At 34.1% G+C, this 14191-nt stretch overlaps 2 protein-coding genes across 2 annotated transcripts; both read right to left on the bottom strand.

Moving 5' to 3' along the window:
- Positions 1 to 194: 194 nt before the first annotated feature.
- Positions 195 to 2625, bottom strand: LYK5 (Protein kinase superfamily protein). Its single transcript, XM_028084455.2, has one exon. The coding sequence runs from the start codon at positions 2370 to 2372 to the stop codon at positions 393 to 395; it is 1980 nt and encodes a 659-aa protein (XP_027940256.1). The 5' UTR covers positions 2373 to 2625; the 3' UTR covers positions 195 to 392.
- A 1758-nt stretch (positions 2626 to 4383) lies between these two features.
- On the bottom strand, positions 4384 to 8358 carry LOC114193585 (Calcineurin-like metallo-phosphoesterase superfamily protein). The gene is made up of 9 exons (XM_028083448.2): positions 8037 to 8358; positions 6929 to 7156; positions 6652 to 6773; positions 6430 to 6490; positions 6059 to 6199; positions 5592 to 5699; positions 5223 to 5451; positions 4886 to 5140; positions 4384 to 4770 (listed from the first exon to the last, which is right to left on the bottom strand). Exons 1-9 carry the CDS (start codon positions 8202 to 8204, stop codon positions 4688 to 4690), a joined length of 1395 nt encoding a protein of 464 aa, XP_027939249.1. The 5' UTR covers positions 8205 to 8358; the 3' UTR covers positions 4384 to 4687.
- Between the last annotated feature and the right edge of the window lie 5833 nt (positions 8359 to 14191).

Here is a 14191-nt window from a genome sequence, read left to right as displayed (position 1 = left end):
TGCACTTATATGCATCTGGAATCAAAGGCTCAATAATAAACCAAAAAAATTCCAATGTTCACGTTTCACATTCTGTTACTCTGAAGTAAAACAATATTCCACGAAAAGAAATAGAAAACATACAAGTTGAAATCCTTGCTTTTTAGTCCTAGCTGAATTATTTTCAGTAGTCGTATTTGATATCAATATCATCATTAACAAACGAGACAACATCATTTATTGAGACACCAAATATGTTAAAGAATGATATGTCGGAATGTGTAAGTATGGACTTTAATTCGTTGTAGCAGCCATCAGTCCATGTGATACAGAACAGGCCAAAGAATTCAAAATTTTAAAAACTCTTTATTCCATTGAAGCTATTGACAATACCATAACACCAAGTTCCTCATCTATCTGCTATCAGAGATTTGGCTGACAGATCTAGACCGTTCAAGCTCATCAGAGGGATCCCAATCCATCGTAGAGGATTGAACCTTGGACAAAGTCATGAAAACCTCGGAAATCTGTGGTCTTGCATTGAGGTCACGAGCAACACAGCGTTTGGCAAGTTCAGCCATGGAATAAGCCAGTTCCAATGGATATTCATCTCTCAGATTTGGATCCATGAAACCTCGAAGTTTCTCTTTAACGTTGTCTCCTTCAAGCACCTGATTCACAGTCACCGACAGCATCTGCTCCCCAGCACCATTCTTACTCCCACCAACAGCCTCTCTCCCTGAAAGAAGCTCCAAAAGCACAACCCCAAACGCGAAAACATCCATCTTTGGAGTAATCAAACCATTCTCAATGTACTCCGGTGACATGTACCCTTGAGTCCCCACCACATGCCTTGTCAATTGAAATCCCCCTTCATCCCCTTCACCCTCCACCGTTCTCGCCAACCCAAAATTCGAAACCTTTGCCCTGAAATTCCCATCCAAAAGCACGTTCCCACTCTTCAAATTCTTATGCACATGAGGAGGATTGGTATAGTTATGAAGGTAATTCAGCGCGTCAGCAACGTCATGAGCAATATGAACCCTCTGCACCCAACTCAGAGACACCGAATTCTCGTATTTCTTATTAACACTGTGCAGCCAATTTTCGAGAGAATCATTCTCGGCAAACTCGTACACAAGATAGGTGTCACCTTTGTGAACACAAAAACCTGACAATCTTATAATATTGAAGTGGTTAATCCTCTTGAGAATGTTGATCTCGCCCGACACATCCCCTTTGAGAATCTTAACCGCAGCATAATCACCCTTGAAAGAAGCCCTATAAACAGAACCCTTGATTTTGTTCTCTTCACTGAAGAACCCCGTAGCCTTCTGCAACTCGTCAAACTTGTACACGCTCAACGACTCGATCGCGTAGCGAATCCCTTCCGAAGAAAGAGACCACGACTGCGTCGTCGGAAGAGTCATTTCTTCACTCTGTTTGTGGGTGGGGCCCGAGAAAGCCTTAGCTGGCGGAGTCGGCGATGGCGATTGTACCCGTCGCTGCCGATAGAAACAGAAGAAAAACAGAGCAGCGCAGACAAGAAGCAGCACAACAACCCCAACCACGATTCCGATAATGACCCATTTCTTGGAAGAGTCCGAGTCTCCCTCCGCCGCCGGGGGCGGCGGTGACGGGGAGTCGTTCGGGGGAGCCGCTGCTCTCAGTAAATTCGTTGGCGGCTCTGTTTTTAAAGGAACTGAAATCGGTGTGAAGTAGTAAATAGAGGGATTAGAAAGCTCGTTTGCTTCGAGGATGCTCTGCTGGTCAACACCAAAAATTTCAGCGATGGAAGAAACCGTTTCTCCTTTAGAGACCAAGTAAGTGAGCAAGTACTTGAACCCTGCTTCGCTCTGTTTCTGGGTGGGGCAGGCACACCTGAGAGGAACGTTGAGGTTGAGACCCGCAACGAGGTCACGTTCGCCGTAGGTGTTTTGGGCCATGAGAGCCTGACACGTGGTGAGGGACTGGTATGTGTTGTTGGCGATGAGGAAGTAGGTTTCGCCCTGTATTTTGATGGTGTAAGAGGCGTTGTGCTGATAGTAGAGGCCCGAGCAGGAGCAGTTGATGGGGATGGTGATGAGGGTGTCGACGGGGATGGATTGGACGTCGGTGATATTGTTTGCGGCGGCAGTGACGGTGGTGTTGGAGTTGAGGAGGTAAGATATGGAGACAGGGCTGTTGTAATCTGGGGAAGATTTGAAGGTGAGGTAGGAGATGCATGATGGAACACTGTTGCAGAGGTTGCCACTTGTGGCGTTGGTATCGTGATTGGAGCAATTTAGTTGTTTGTTGTTGACGTACTCTTGTTGGGATTCAGATTTTGGGATGGAGGAACAGAGGAGAAGCACCAGTGTTACGGCGGCTACGGGCCACGCCCCGGTGGCCATTTTTGCGTGTTGAAGAAAAAGAAAAAGATGAGAGCTTTCTTGATTTGGAGGGTGTGTTGAGCTTAAATTCAAAGAACGCGTTACTGTGTGTTATCAAGTTTCAATTTTTTGTGTTCCAAACCAAAAGCGTATGGAATGGGGTGGAGACCCAGTCAAACTCGTTTTGTTTTTGGAATTTTCCACCTTTGAAATGCTGTGCTTATTTTTACTGTGATTCACATTAATGTTCACTTTGAATGATTGTTCTTTCGGGTAAAAAAACACCATTTTAATAATGAGCTGGATTTCTTTGTAGTTCTTCTGTAGAGTGTGAAGTAAGTATGAACATGTCTTGTTCTTTTCTGCTACGATGTTGAATTGTACAAGTTGGAAGATAGATGTAGTTTGACTTCAGACAAAATGCAAGATTCCGTGGCTTATGTGGTTGGATAACGAACCCTCCACACACGCAACTGTTTTTTTTAGCTTGGAAATTATATAAACGAGAGAAAAATAATTGAAATGAAAAACAGTGTAAAATAAAATTATAAATAGCAGGTAGAAAGAGAGAAGAAAAACATTTCCATGGAGACATGAAATGTGTATTATTCTAAGAAATAAATTATTTGTTTTGAGCAGTAGAAGACGGATAGTATTCAACATGACCCAGGCTAAACGCTAAGAAAAGTTTCAATTTTTATTTTTTATATTTTAAGCAGTGGTGTTGCCATAATCATTGACCACAAGAATACTATTTCAAATGGAACTGATAATGAAGGCTGTGGAAAAAGAGAGGAAGTTGCATCATAAAAACTTTGTTGGCTTTTAGGTTAGGTTGACTTCCTGTTGCTAAGTCATAAAGGAGATTGAGTTTAATTTGATTCGTTAAATACGTCATAAATGGTCTTTTTATTTTGTGACTTACTTTCTTTAATTGTACTAATGAAAAAATGTATATTTAAATTATCTTATATTTTTTATTAACCTTTTAAATTTGGATTATTTATAAGAATAAGAAACTTGAGTTTTTTTTTTTTTTGCCTTTTATGGCGGATATTATATTAGGGTAGGCCAAAGGTAAAATGATAAAAATTCACTCTTTTTATGAGTTTTGTATGTTTGAAGTTTTTTTTTTGGGTTAACACAACATAAAAACAAAGAAAGAAAAAATAATGATAGTTTCTGAAAAATTTAAACAATTCAACCACAATTAATTACTTTTTTCTTTCGTTGCGTCTATACTCTCCATTGATGATAAAAAAAGTAGGGTTAGATTTTAAAATAAATAAAATACATAAATAAGGTTTGTAAAACATAAAACATGATTTTAGTTTTTCGAATATTAAAATAAAAATTTCAAAAGTCATATTTAAAAATAATGCTTTCTTCTTTTAAACCAAACAGATAAATTATAAAGCAGTGTTTTAAAATATGGCTTTTTTATTTAAAATCGTGTTTTGAAATACATTTTGGATTTTTATTTTCTAAAACCTATCTAATTTTGTAAAATTTGTTAAAAAAGTTGTCATAGCTATGGTAAAAAGTCCTCTTTTTCTTAGCAAATAAATGTGTGATAAACTAGCAAATAAATAAAGTCCCATAATGTACATTTGCAATGTTCTTTTTCTTTTCTAAATGTGTGTCAAAGTGCACAGTAATCTTGAAAACACATGCTTTTAGAAAATAACAGAACAAAAATTTATGAAATACTAACAAATAAATCAAATAAGGCATCAAATAAAATGGTCAAAGCACCAATAAACTCACAAAGCAAACCTAAAACCCAATTGGTTTCAAAAAAAGCTGTTTCTAAAATATTTTCTCACCATTTAACAATAAAATTCTCATCCAAAACAAAAACAGTAGAGAGATTTTTCTTATATACTTTAGTTTCCATCTAGTTCAACTAACCTCTCCCTCACTTCCTGTTTTGTGTCTTGCACCACCCTTCACAAGCTATCTGAACTGAGTTCAAATTCTGTACAGGATTTTTTGGTAATATCCTCTGCTATGCTTTCAAAATACACTAATATTGATATTTAAAAAATATTTTTAATGTAATTTAAAACATCAGTGTATTTTAAAAATACATTTAAAAATACATCAGAGGAACAACACACAAAAATCTAACAGAAAATCTTGCTTAGCTACGTTTGGAAAACTAAACAATTTCTGAAAATGTAAATCAAACACACCCTAATTGCCCATATTGATAAAGGATTGATTAGTGGAAACAGTAGAAGAATTCTATACATCTTATTCACCTATAACCAGATGTTAAATCTACAAAAAGGAGAAGAGATAGCACAAGCTCCCTTTTGCTGACTGTGCTTGCATCAATCGTGCTTTCTTTTGCAGCCTTCTAGTCTGAAAAGTCTGAAGCAAGTGTAAACTAGCACTAGGAATGCAACAAGAAACACTGCAACAAAGAAAGACTTCAATTTAATCATCATACTATAATACTAAGCATGCCACATACAAACTAAAGGATCACTTGCTTTGTTAGTGGAACTTAGAACTTAGAAGTGACTTACCAATTAAGGTGCAACAGAACAAGATAGCCAGGCGATATCTTACAAACCATGGCAGACTAACTTCAAGGGTGCAATGCTTCTTATTATCATTTCCTGCTTTTTCTCTGCCAAAACTCTCTGAATTTGATGATTGCAATTCCGTCAATGAAACATCAACACCTGTAACCGTGATGCTCTCTTTGTCCCTCACTTTTAACTTCAGAGTCACTGGGTGAGAGTCCCAATCTATTTCAATAGTTCCAAAGTTTGGCTGACCTAATGAAAACCCACATTTGAAACATCAAAAACATGAAAAGCAATATAAATATCCTTACCAAAAATAAGAAGAAAAGTTTACCATATATGCAAGATTTGTATCTGCAGTGTTGGCCCTTTACTCTCATCGTCGATGGGGTCAACAATGCAACAAATCTCACAAAAGAACGCAGGAAATGTGGGACAACTTCCTCTACTGATTGAGTAACCCCACTTGAGGTTACATCATAAAGTGGATAGCCAACAGCACAATCATATCTCGTGATTTCCCCAAAGTGAACATCTCCACTGAGAAAAAATACTCCAGCTCTCTGCATAGAAAAGACTAATGAGAAGTGAAATGAGTACTCACTACACAAACATAAATGGTAACAATGTAAATTCCTTTTAACAAAAAAGATGTAAAAGATAGAAAATAGAAGTAGAATATGAATGTGCTGAAACTTATTACCTTACTATCAGCTATTAATTTAAAAAGCCGGTCTCTTTCCTTTGGAAAACGACCCCATGACTCCATTGCAAACAATGGCTGAATGGTTGCTGAAAGATTTGATATAACCTGACATATAGATTAACTATATAATGTAACATAAAAACAAAGCACCACAATCAATACTAAAAAAGGAATGTACAAATGATTCCTTACTAGCAACATAACTTCAAGCACAAAAACATAATTATATTGAGATCAGCAAGATTTTCATAAGAAAAGCACCCAGAGCAGTAGAATGTAGAAAAAACTTTCTAAGACAATAGAATAATCATTTCCAGTTAAATTTAAATATACACTGTCAAAAACACAGGCATAATAGTTGATAATGTAGCCAAAACTCAAAGAGCCAGATGTCATAAAGAATCATTTGTTTATTATTATGAATAATTTTGAAATATGTCTAGCAGTATTACTAATTGTAGTACCTGAATAGAAGATCCAATTATGGTAAGAGCCGTTGGTGGACCCTTGAGCTCTTTTTCCAACCACAACCACTGTGAATTCCCCAAAATGGTACCATCACTTCCTACAGGGTCTCTGTGATATCTAGTATCTAAGAGTACAATCTGAGAAGTTTTCCCCAATCCGCAATAAAAACAGTGTTAGCACAAGATGGGTGCTTAAAAGTCAAAACACAATTTAAAAGCAACTCTCAAGTCTTATTATTGACAAAAACAAAGTGAGCTTTTCAACATCGTGTAAGACATTTAAAAGGATCAAGTAATGGCTACCATTCTACCAGAGGACGATTATAAAGAAAATTGAGAAAGAATATTACATTAAACTTGGTCAATACCTTGATATCTCTACCTACAGGACCATACGTATATGATGCATATACACCAGCCTGTTTCCTCCTGAAATGAGAAGCTAGGGTAAGTATCTAAATCAAAATCTGCTTTACCCCAATAATCAAGAGAATGATTCAATATGTTAGGCAGAAGAAATCAAATAACACAAAATGCATGGTTAAGATCAGTCCAACATGATAATGCATCAAAGGAGATTATCCACCCACCGTGGGCTATCTTGAGGTTCATCCAAGAAATCAAGAAGCAACTTCTGGTTGGTGATTTTTCCTTGAAATTCTTTTCCTGCATCATTTAATCCATAATCGTGATCATCCCATGTACCAATAACCTATCAACAAACCAAATGTGAAAGTCAGGCCAAGATACCAATAAACACAGTCACCATTTTAGTAAATCAAACCACAGACATTTCAACAATGTGCTTTTTCAATATGAATCTGAACTAGAAAACAATAACAAATAGAAAATCTTAGAATGAAACACCTTAGCGTTCTGATGAAGTCGAATATAGCCAGGACTAGACTTAGCCTTTTCATATCTAGCCTTCATTTCCTGCTCAGAGGAAGGAACAAATCGTGGAACATTCTTCCATGGCCCAACAGTTCTTTCCCGTCCAAATATTTTGAAAGGGCGTTTGAAGTCCCCGTAAATGTTATCACCCAGCCATATAAAAATTTGAGGACGGAAGTCAACCACTGCATCCCAAATGGGCTGGCAAACACACAGAAAACACATATGTTAATGATCTGACATGAAGAAGTTAACAACACCCTGAAATCGTAGCAATTGAAAGCCTAAATAATAACAGATATTAGGATTTTAGTCTAAAGCTGTCAAACAAGAAACCAAAGTACGATTTGTAAACCCAAACTACAACCAAAGAACACAAAAGCTTAGCCCTGAGATTTCTTGAATTTAGTTGCAGCAGATGAAATACTATTTGGTTGGCTTGATTAAGAAATACTATAAAAGACCATACAGTTGCATACTGCCAAGTACAGCGTAAAATAAAAAGTTGTCTAGTTTTGGTTCAGCATGACATGAATGATTGTTTTTCAGTGGTAGAAGTGTGAAATACACCATGAATTGAATTTGTCTACTGCATAATGAATTTTTAATTCTTCTAAAAATTGGGATAATACGAAGTTTCAGATGCATCTCACTCTTTCGTGAAAAATTATATAACCAAGAATTCTTACTTACAAACAGGGAACAGGTTCCAGAATCCAAGGAAAATTATAAACAGAAACAGTTGGTTTGTTACTTGTTACATAAAATTAATCAAATATCTTTTGTTCACAGAATTTACATAATTGCTGTGGTTGTTGTTATTGCTGTTTCTTTTTTAAGTTGAGTACAAAAGAACTGCAGTTCGCTTAAAGCTGACGTGATATTGGGACTGCAACAGCATGTTAGTACAAGAATTGAGATATCGTGGTTGGAACAAAGAAACAGAATAACTAGTATATCAGTTCCATTACACGACACTGCAGCATGGGTAAAATTAAAACAAAGAAAAGACAAAACAAGAATAAAAAGTTGAAAAAATAAAAAACAAAAAAGCATGACAAAATAAGAAATTTTTTGAAACCTGAGGTGCGCTCTGGTTGGAGCATGATCCGAAGGCAATTCGGGAGACCACTTGTTCCTGTTTCTCGTGACTGTCGGAACTGGTAACGGTTACTGTAACGCTGACCATTCCGATCAAAACGACGGCGTTCCACCACCGCCACCGCCACGGACGTTGATCGATGCCCATTTGCCCAAAAACCACGACTTCGAATTCAGTTCTTTCTCAGAGATCATAAAAAGGGAACTTTCTCACAATTTGAGACCAATGGCAGACACAAAATGAAACTTTCGGTTGTTATATAACCAATTTCTTTTCTCTTTTTTTTATAACTTTCCAATAAAAATAAACACAGCATTGAATGAAACATTTTTCAGATTCGGAAATAAATATACGTTATTTTTCCGAGACAAAAACATCTTTTTTCTGCAAGAGATTCTCGCAAAGTCACTTTTTTATATAATCTTTTCAAGACAATTTTTTTTTTCCGGAAGAGGTAGTCACAAAGTCACCTTTTTTTCTATAAAATTAACATGATTAGATTGGAAATAGTTAAGTTTATTCTTATTATATTTATTGGTACCAAATATCTTTTAAAATTTATTACTAATCTTTATAAAAAAAAGTAAAGTAAAATATCCTCATTTCAAAACTCTTCTTAATCGGTTAAACTTAAACTTGAAACTTCATTTAAAAATTTAAATTTAAATATACTCAAACCAATGCTATAATCTAAAAATGATTAAGAATCAATATCCATAATTTTTAACTTTTGATTTAATGTAATAACCACATCTTCCATGCGTAATATTATTTCGTATAATCATATATTGTTAGTATGATAAATGCATTAATTTTAGAATGATTATATTAAAACCCATGTTCAGGACTATTTTTTATTGATGGAAAGGATCAAACGTAAACTATTTTTAATTATGGTTTATATGTACTTAAATATACTTAAATATTGAATTTCATTGACATTTGACAAAGCTTTTAGTACCATCACCATGTCTGTCTGTCCACAACACAGTGAAGCAACTTTATTTGTCGCACTGATTGATTGGTGATGATGACGATGGAGTCTGCGTTGACTGTAGTTGACCACTGACCAAACATGGAACCCATTTATCCAGTGTCCTCCAAAAGCATTCCTCAAAGGCAAGAAATCTGAACTTGTGCATTGAAACAAATCCAATGTTATCACTTTCAACAGTTACATTGCCCAAAAAATTAGCTTCCACACACACAATTGCATATCTCTATCCTCTCTCTAGCTAATAGCAATAGCATTCATAATTGAGTCATCTTTTTCTTCCTCTGCTTTTCTGTTGATTTGAGTTTTTTTGTCAATTTATTTTGTAATTAAAACAGTGAAATAGTTAGATCTTTATATAATAATTTTGAATACGATGTATGTTTAAATAATCATTTGATCATTCGTTCGTGATCGTTCTATTTAAGATGAAACATCTTTTACTGTATAAATGGATATATTGGTTAAGAGTGACAGAGTTTTTGCAAGAATCAATACAACAATGTTATAGACTTTTAGAGGCTAAAATAACAGGTGATTCATTAAAATTAACATAACACGTTAATAATGAATTAGATAATGATTCATGACATGCATGGCTTTTTTGAAAATGGTTATGAGCACTTTCGCAATGAGAATGAGAGTTTCCTTTATACAGAACTTGTTTACGTGGAATTACTTACGTTTGTTCAAGCAACTTTTGCAACTCTTCACTGATGAATGATAGCAGAATGAGAAGGATTTCATGGCACCCAGTTGAATAATGATAGCTCCACAGTTATAAACTTGGATGCCACAACCATTAGATCAAGGTTTATGTGTAATACAAAATTTCTTCTTATATTATCCAAATAAAATTTTCAATTTGATTGAAAAACAACCTTCACTGTACTTATAATATATATATATATATATATATATATATATATATATATATAAATGTTTATGTTTCGGTTCTAAGTACAACCGAAGCATAAAAATTTAAAAAAATTACAAAAGTGCTATCGCGTCTTTATATGTCTCGTTTATAGGTGAACCGAGACATATAGGACGCTGTAAAAAAACTCATTATACATTAATGAAACTAAAACTTTGATAATTAAATTTTAAAAGCTAATTTAGATATAATTATAATTATTTATTCGTAATTATTTTAATAACTAATATTTTTTTATTTTGTAAATTAATATTTAAATTGTTCAATGACTAACAATTTTTTATGATTAAAATTGATCGTTAATGAAATACCGATAATTGTATTTGAAAGAATGAAATTATAAATTCTTGTACAATATATAATCCTTTTGAACTAAAATTTTGAGTGTTACTAACAAACTCTTTTACGATATTAATTGAAAGATTAAAATATAATCATTTTGTTAAAAATTATAAATTAATGTTTTCATACGTAACAGTAAAAAAATCATGACAATTAGCATTTGTTCAATTTTAGAATTAAGAAAATGTTATTAAAATATTAAAGGAAAGATGCACACATAATTACTTTCAAATTTTTTAGTAAGAGCCACTTATCACTTTGAGAAAGAAATTAAAAAGGAAAAGAAATGAATAAAAGAAAGTTATTAAAGGAGATATTGTAACATCTCAATTTCAGCAGTTAAAACTAATGAAAATAGAGAGTTTCATCGTAGTTTCAAAACAGATAATCCAGTGTACACAATATATTAATAAAGTCTTACAAAAGAGATATGACTTAAACTAAACTAAACTAAACTAATAATAAACTATATACTTAAACTAATCACTACTAAAGCTCCTACTGGAAACAACCTCCTCAACACTAAAACGATGACTCTTCATCCTCCAGAAGTGTCTTTGACACTGCAACCACATCTTCTCATATTCCAACTTCATACAATTTCACCACACATATTATTAGTCATAACAATTCATGCATATCATAACTAAGTTCACATTTTAACATTTAAACATAGCTTCATCCATTAGAAACAAGGGAATAACACTCAGCTGCAGGGGTTCTCACCCAAGGTCTCGCCCAAGCAAAAGGGCTCTCTCGCTGAGGCGAGTCATTCTTGCCTGAGCGAGGCTCGAAACAGAGAACAACCCAAACTCGGGGCTCTCTCGCTCAAGCTAAGTTGTCTCGCTTAGACGAGAGTGACTCTCGCCCAAGCGAGATTGGCTCGCCTAAGCGAGATCTCGCGCAGAGACAGGGGATGAGTTTCTTGTGTTTTCGCTCAGGCGAGAGCTGCTCGCTTAGGCGAAAATACCAGGTTCCCAATCTGTTCTCACATGCAACAGTCCATAAATCTAGCACAATCCAATCATACACTCAATTACACAATTCAAGCACTCATACAACACTCAATCATGCAATTCAAAGTCATCAGAATGATTTCTATACGAAATTCAAGCAAAACAGTTAGCTTCCCTTACTTGTTATCTTGTTTAGACAGCTTTATAAGCGTCAACGCCTTAAAAACGTCAACACCTCTAACTTCACAGGATGCTCTATCTATACATAGAAACATTACAAGAACGATCAGGACATACCGTTATGATCACTAATCAGCAGAGACTCATACTGATGATTAAAACGTCGCATGCAAGCGGAAGAGGGCTTGCATGCAACAGAAAACAAAAAGACTAAAAAAGAGAGCGAAAACTCAACTTACGCCAACGGAGAAACTGATCGGTCCAATTTGAAGAGCTCGCCGAGAGGATCAATCCTACGGTCTTGGTTCTTCAATCAGACGACCAGAGAAACAAAACCTCTAGAGAGAAGTCAGAGAACTCTAGAAAAATAGTTTCTAGAGAGATTGTGTGTTTTAAAATAACGAAACTCGTTTATAACAATTCTATTTATACTAAAACCTTTTAATATTAAAATAATCAAGTCTCACTATTTTTAAACCACTATCACTTTTAAAACGCAATTTTCTAGGATTTTACAGATATGAACAAAATAATAGTATTGGTTAGTAGCTATTTTTTTAACTATTTATTATTATTATTATTATTATTATTATAACATAATTTAATGAAATAGAAAATACACCTATAATTATAATTATCAGAATTTGGATTATATACAATAACAATAATTATGGGTCAAATAATTTTTTTTGTTAAAATTAGTTTTTTCTTGAAATTTTAAATCAATTTAATTTTTTACTTTTAAAAATTTATATATTTAATTATTTTAATTAAATTTTGGTAACGTTTCAAATAGTTTTTTTTAATTAATATATTATTAAAATAAAAATATATCAAATAATATCAATAATTAAAATTAAATTAAATTAACTCGTCAAATAACTAACCCATGAGAAGTAAAATCAGATCACCAGAAAACTCCTTTTATTACAGCTCTGATTATTTTCCTCTTCCTTTAAACACTTTTGAAAATTTAAACTAGAATTGTGATAGTAAAAAATAGTAGGTATAATTAGTCGTATAGTACCCAGTTTGGTGCTGGAGTTTCTAATTGGTACCCGGTTTTAAAAAACTGTCAATTGCATACCCAAATTAGTTTAAGTGCACCAATTGAGTCCATACCGTTAAATGTTCCCAAACAGCGTTTAGGAAGTGGTGAGGTGGCAGTGCAGAAGGGATACATGTCAAATAATAACAGATGTCTGGTTGAAATTATAATTGTACAGTGTTCCACATGGTATTTATATTTAAAGAAGATTGACCCTCATTTTTCATTATCTTCTTCCTCTCCTATGTTCTGCCCTAATCCAGTTTCTTCTTCATCAATATTCGGACAGTTTGTTGTGCCCTAATTCAGTTTGTTCTTCCTCTCGTTTTGTGTGTTTTTGTTTTTATTTTGTAAGCAGCAGAGTGGTGGCAATGATGTATTTAAAGGGTGCAATTACTTTTGTATTCACCTTATCAGCCAAGGCCTCCTCACCATCCCCAACACAAACTTCTTCATTACCCACACCATTCTCCTTATCAGCCAACTCCTCTTCACCATCCCCAACACAAACATCTTCATTAGCCACTCCATCCTCGCACTCAACAACAACCTATTCTCCAATATCCCCAACTTCACAAAAATCAACCCTAACATCAAAACCCTAATCACTAAATTAGAGAAAAACACAATACCAACCTTTTCGTTATCAATGGCCCCAAGTCGCTCTCAAGTCTCCACTTCAGTGTTCGAAAGTCGCCTTCAATTTTTCCACCACTTCGCAAAGAATCCTCCACCAGTTCGTCTCCCCTGCGTCACCTTTCCCCAATTTCACGTTTTTATCACATGCTTCTGTGACTTCTTTTTTAACTTCGTCGCCCTTTTTTTTTTTTAATTTTCGTTCTTTTATTTTTTAAATTTTTCATTACAAGACATATTTAATTTTCTTCCCCAGCTTTCCACGTCATTAAAAATTAATCTCCACGTGTTCCAAATCTAATTCACAGACCAAACAGTATCAGTCAACGTTAACCTTTCTAACGGCGTCAACTTAAATGGACTTAATTGGTGCACTTAAAATAATTTAGGTACATAATTGACACTTTTTTTAAACCGGGTACCAATTAAAAACTCCAGCACCAAATTGGGTACTATACGACTAATTATACCAAAACAGTATCATTAGTATGTTCTTTAATAAGTTTTTATTTTAATTTATATATTTTTAGCCATTAATTTTAATCTAATTTTTTAAGATAAAAATGTAAGACCGAATGTTTTTAGTTTTCCGTTTGAACATAAATTGAGATATATATTATCATTTTAATAACATTGCCTTCTGTGGAAATAATGTTCTTGTACTGTACTAAATCGTGTAAGCATGATGGTTCATTATTATGAAATCACATCAATCATCTTTATTTTCTATGGTAATTATTATTCCACGCTTTTATGTTCTCATATCAGAATGTTTCAGTTTGGTTCGTAAATATTCATAAATAGGTTATTCTATTTCTGAATTTCAAGATATAATTCAATTAAAAGCAAGATTCCATTTTTCTTTATAAGCTTGAAACACCACTGATAGAAAATACTGCTGAAGCTATATGTAGCAAAAGCAGAAGACAATTGCTTTCATTGCCCTTCTTTCTGCTAAACCAGAATTAAATTGTGTTGTCCATGAACAACCATGAACAAGAAGCTGGTATGAATAGAGAAATGGTATTGATGTGTCTGAGA

The sequence above is a fragment of the Vigna unguiculata genome, chromosome 8, assembly GCF_037176805.1.
Source record: "Vigna unguiculata cultivar grain cowpea cultivar isolate G323 ecotype 2 chromosome 8, ASM3717680v1, whole genome shotgun sequence".
In the NCBI taxonomy this organism is placed as follows: Eukaryota; Viridiplantae; Streptophyta; class Magnoliopsida; order Fabales; family Fabaceae; genus Vigna; species Vigna unguiculata.
Note: the sequence above shows the minus strand (reverse complement) of the source record. Positions and strands in the feature narration are given on the sequence as shown.

Coding starts and splice junctions, on each gene's coding strand:
- LYK5 (XM_028084455.2), bottom strand. CDS start 2,372: ATGGCCACCGGGGCGTGGCCCGTAGCCGCCGTAACACTGGTGCTTCTC.
- LOC114193585 (XM_028083448.2), bottom strand. CDS start 8,204: ATGGGCATCGATCAACGTCCGTGGCGGTGGCGGTGGTGGAACGCCGTC. Junction 6,200..6,429: donor CTGTAGGTAGAGATATCAAG/GTATTGACCAAG, acceptor AAAACTTCTCAG/ATTGTACTCTTAGATACTAG. Junction 5,452..5,591: donor AATTAATAGCTGATAGTAAG/GTAATAAGTTTC, acceptor TTTTCTATGCAG/AGAGCTGGAGTATTTTTTCT.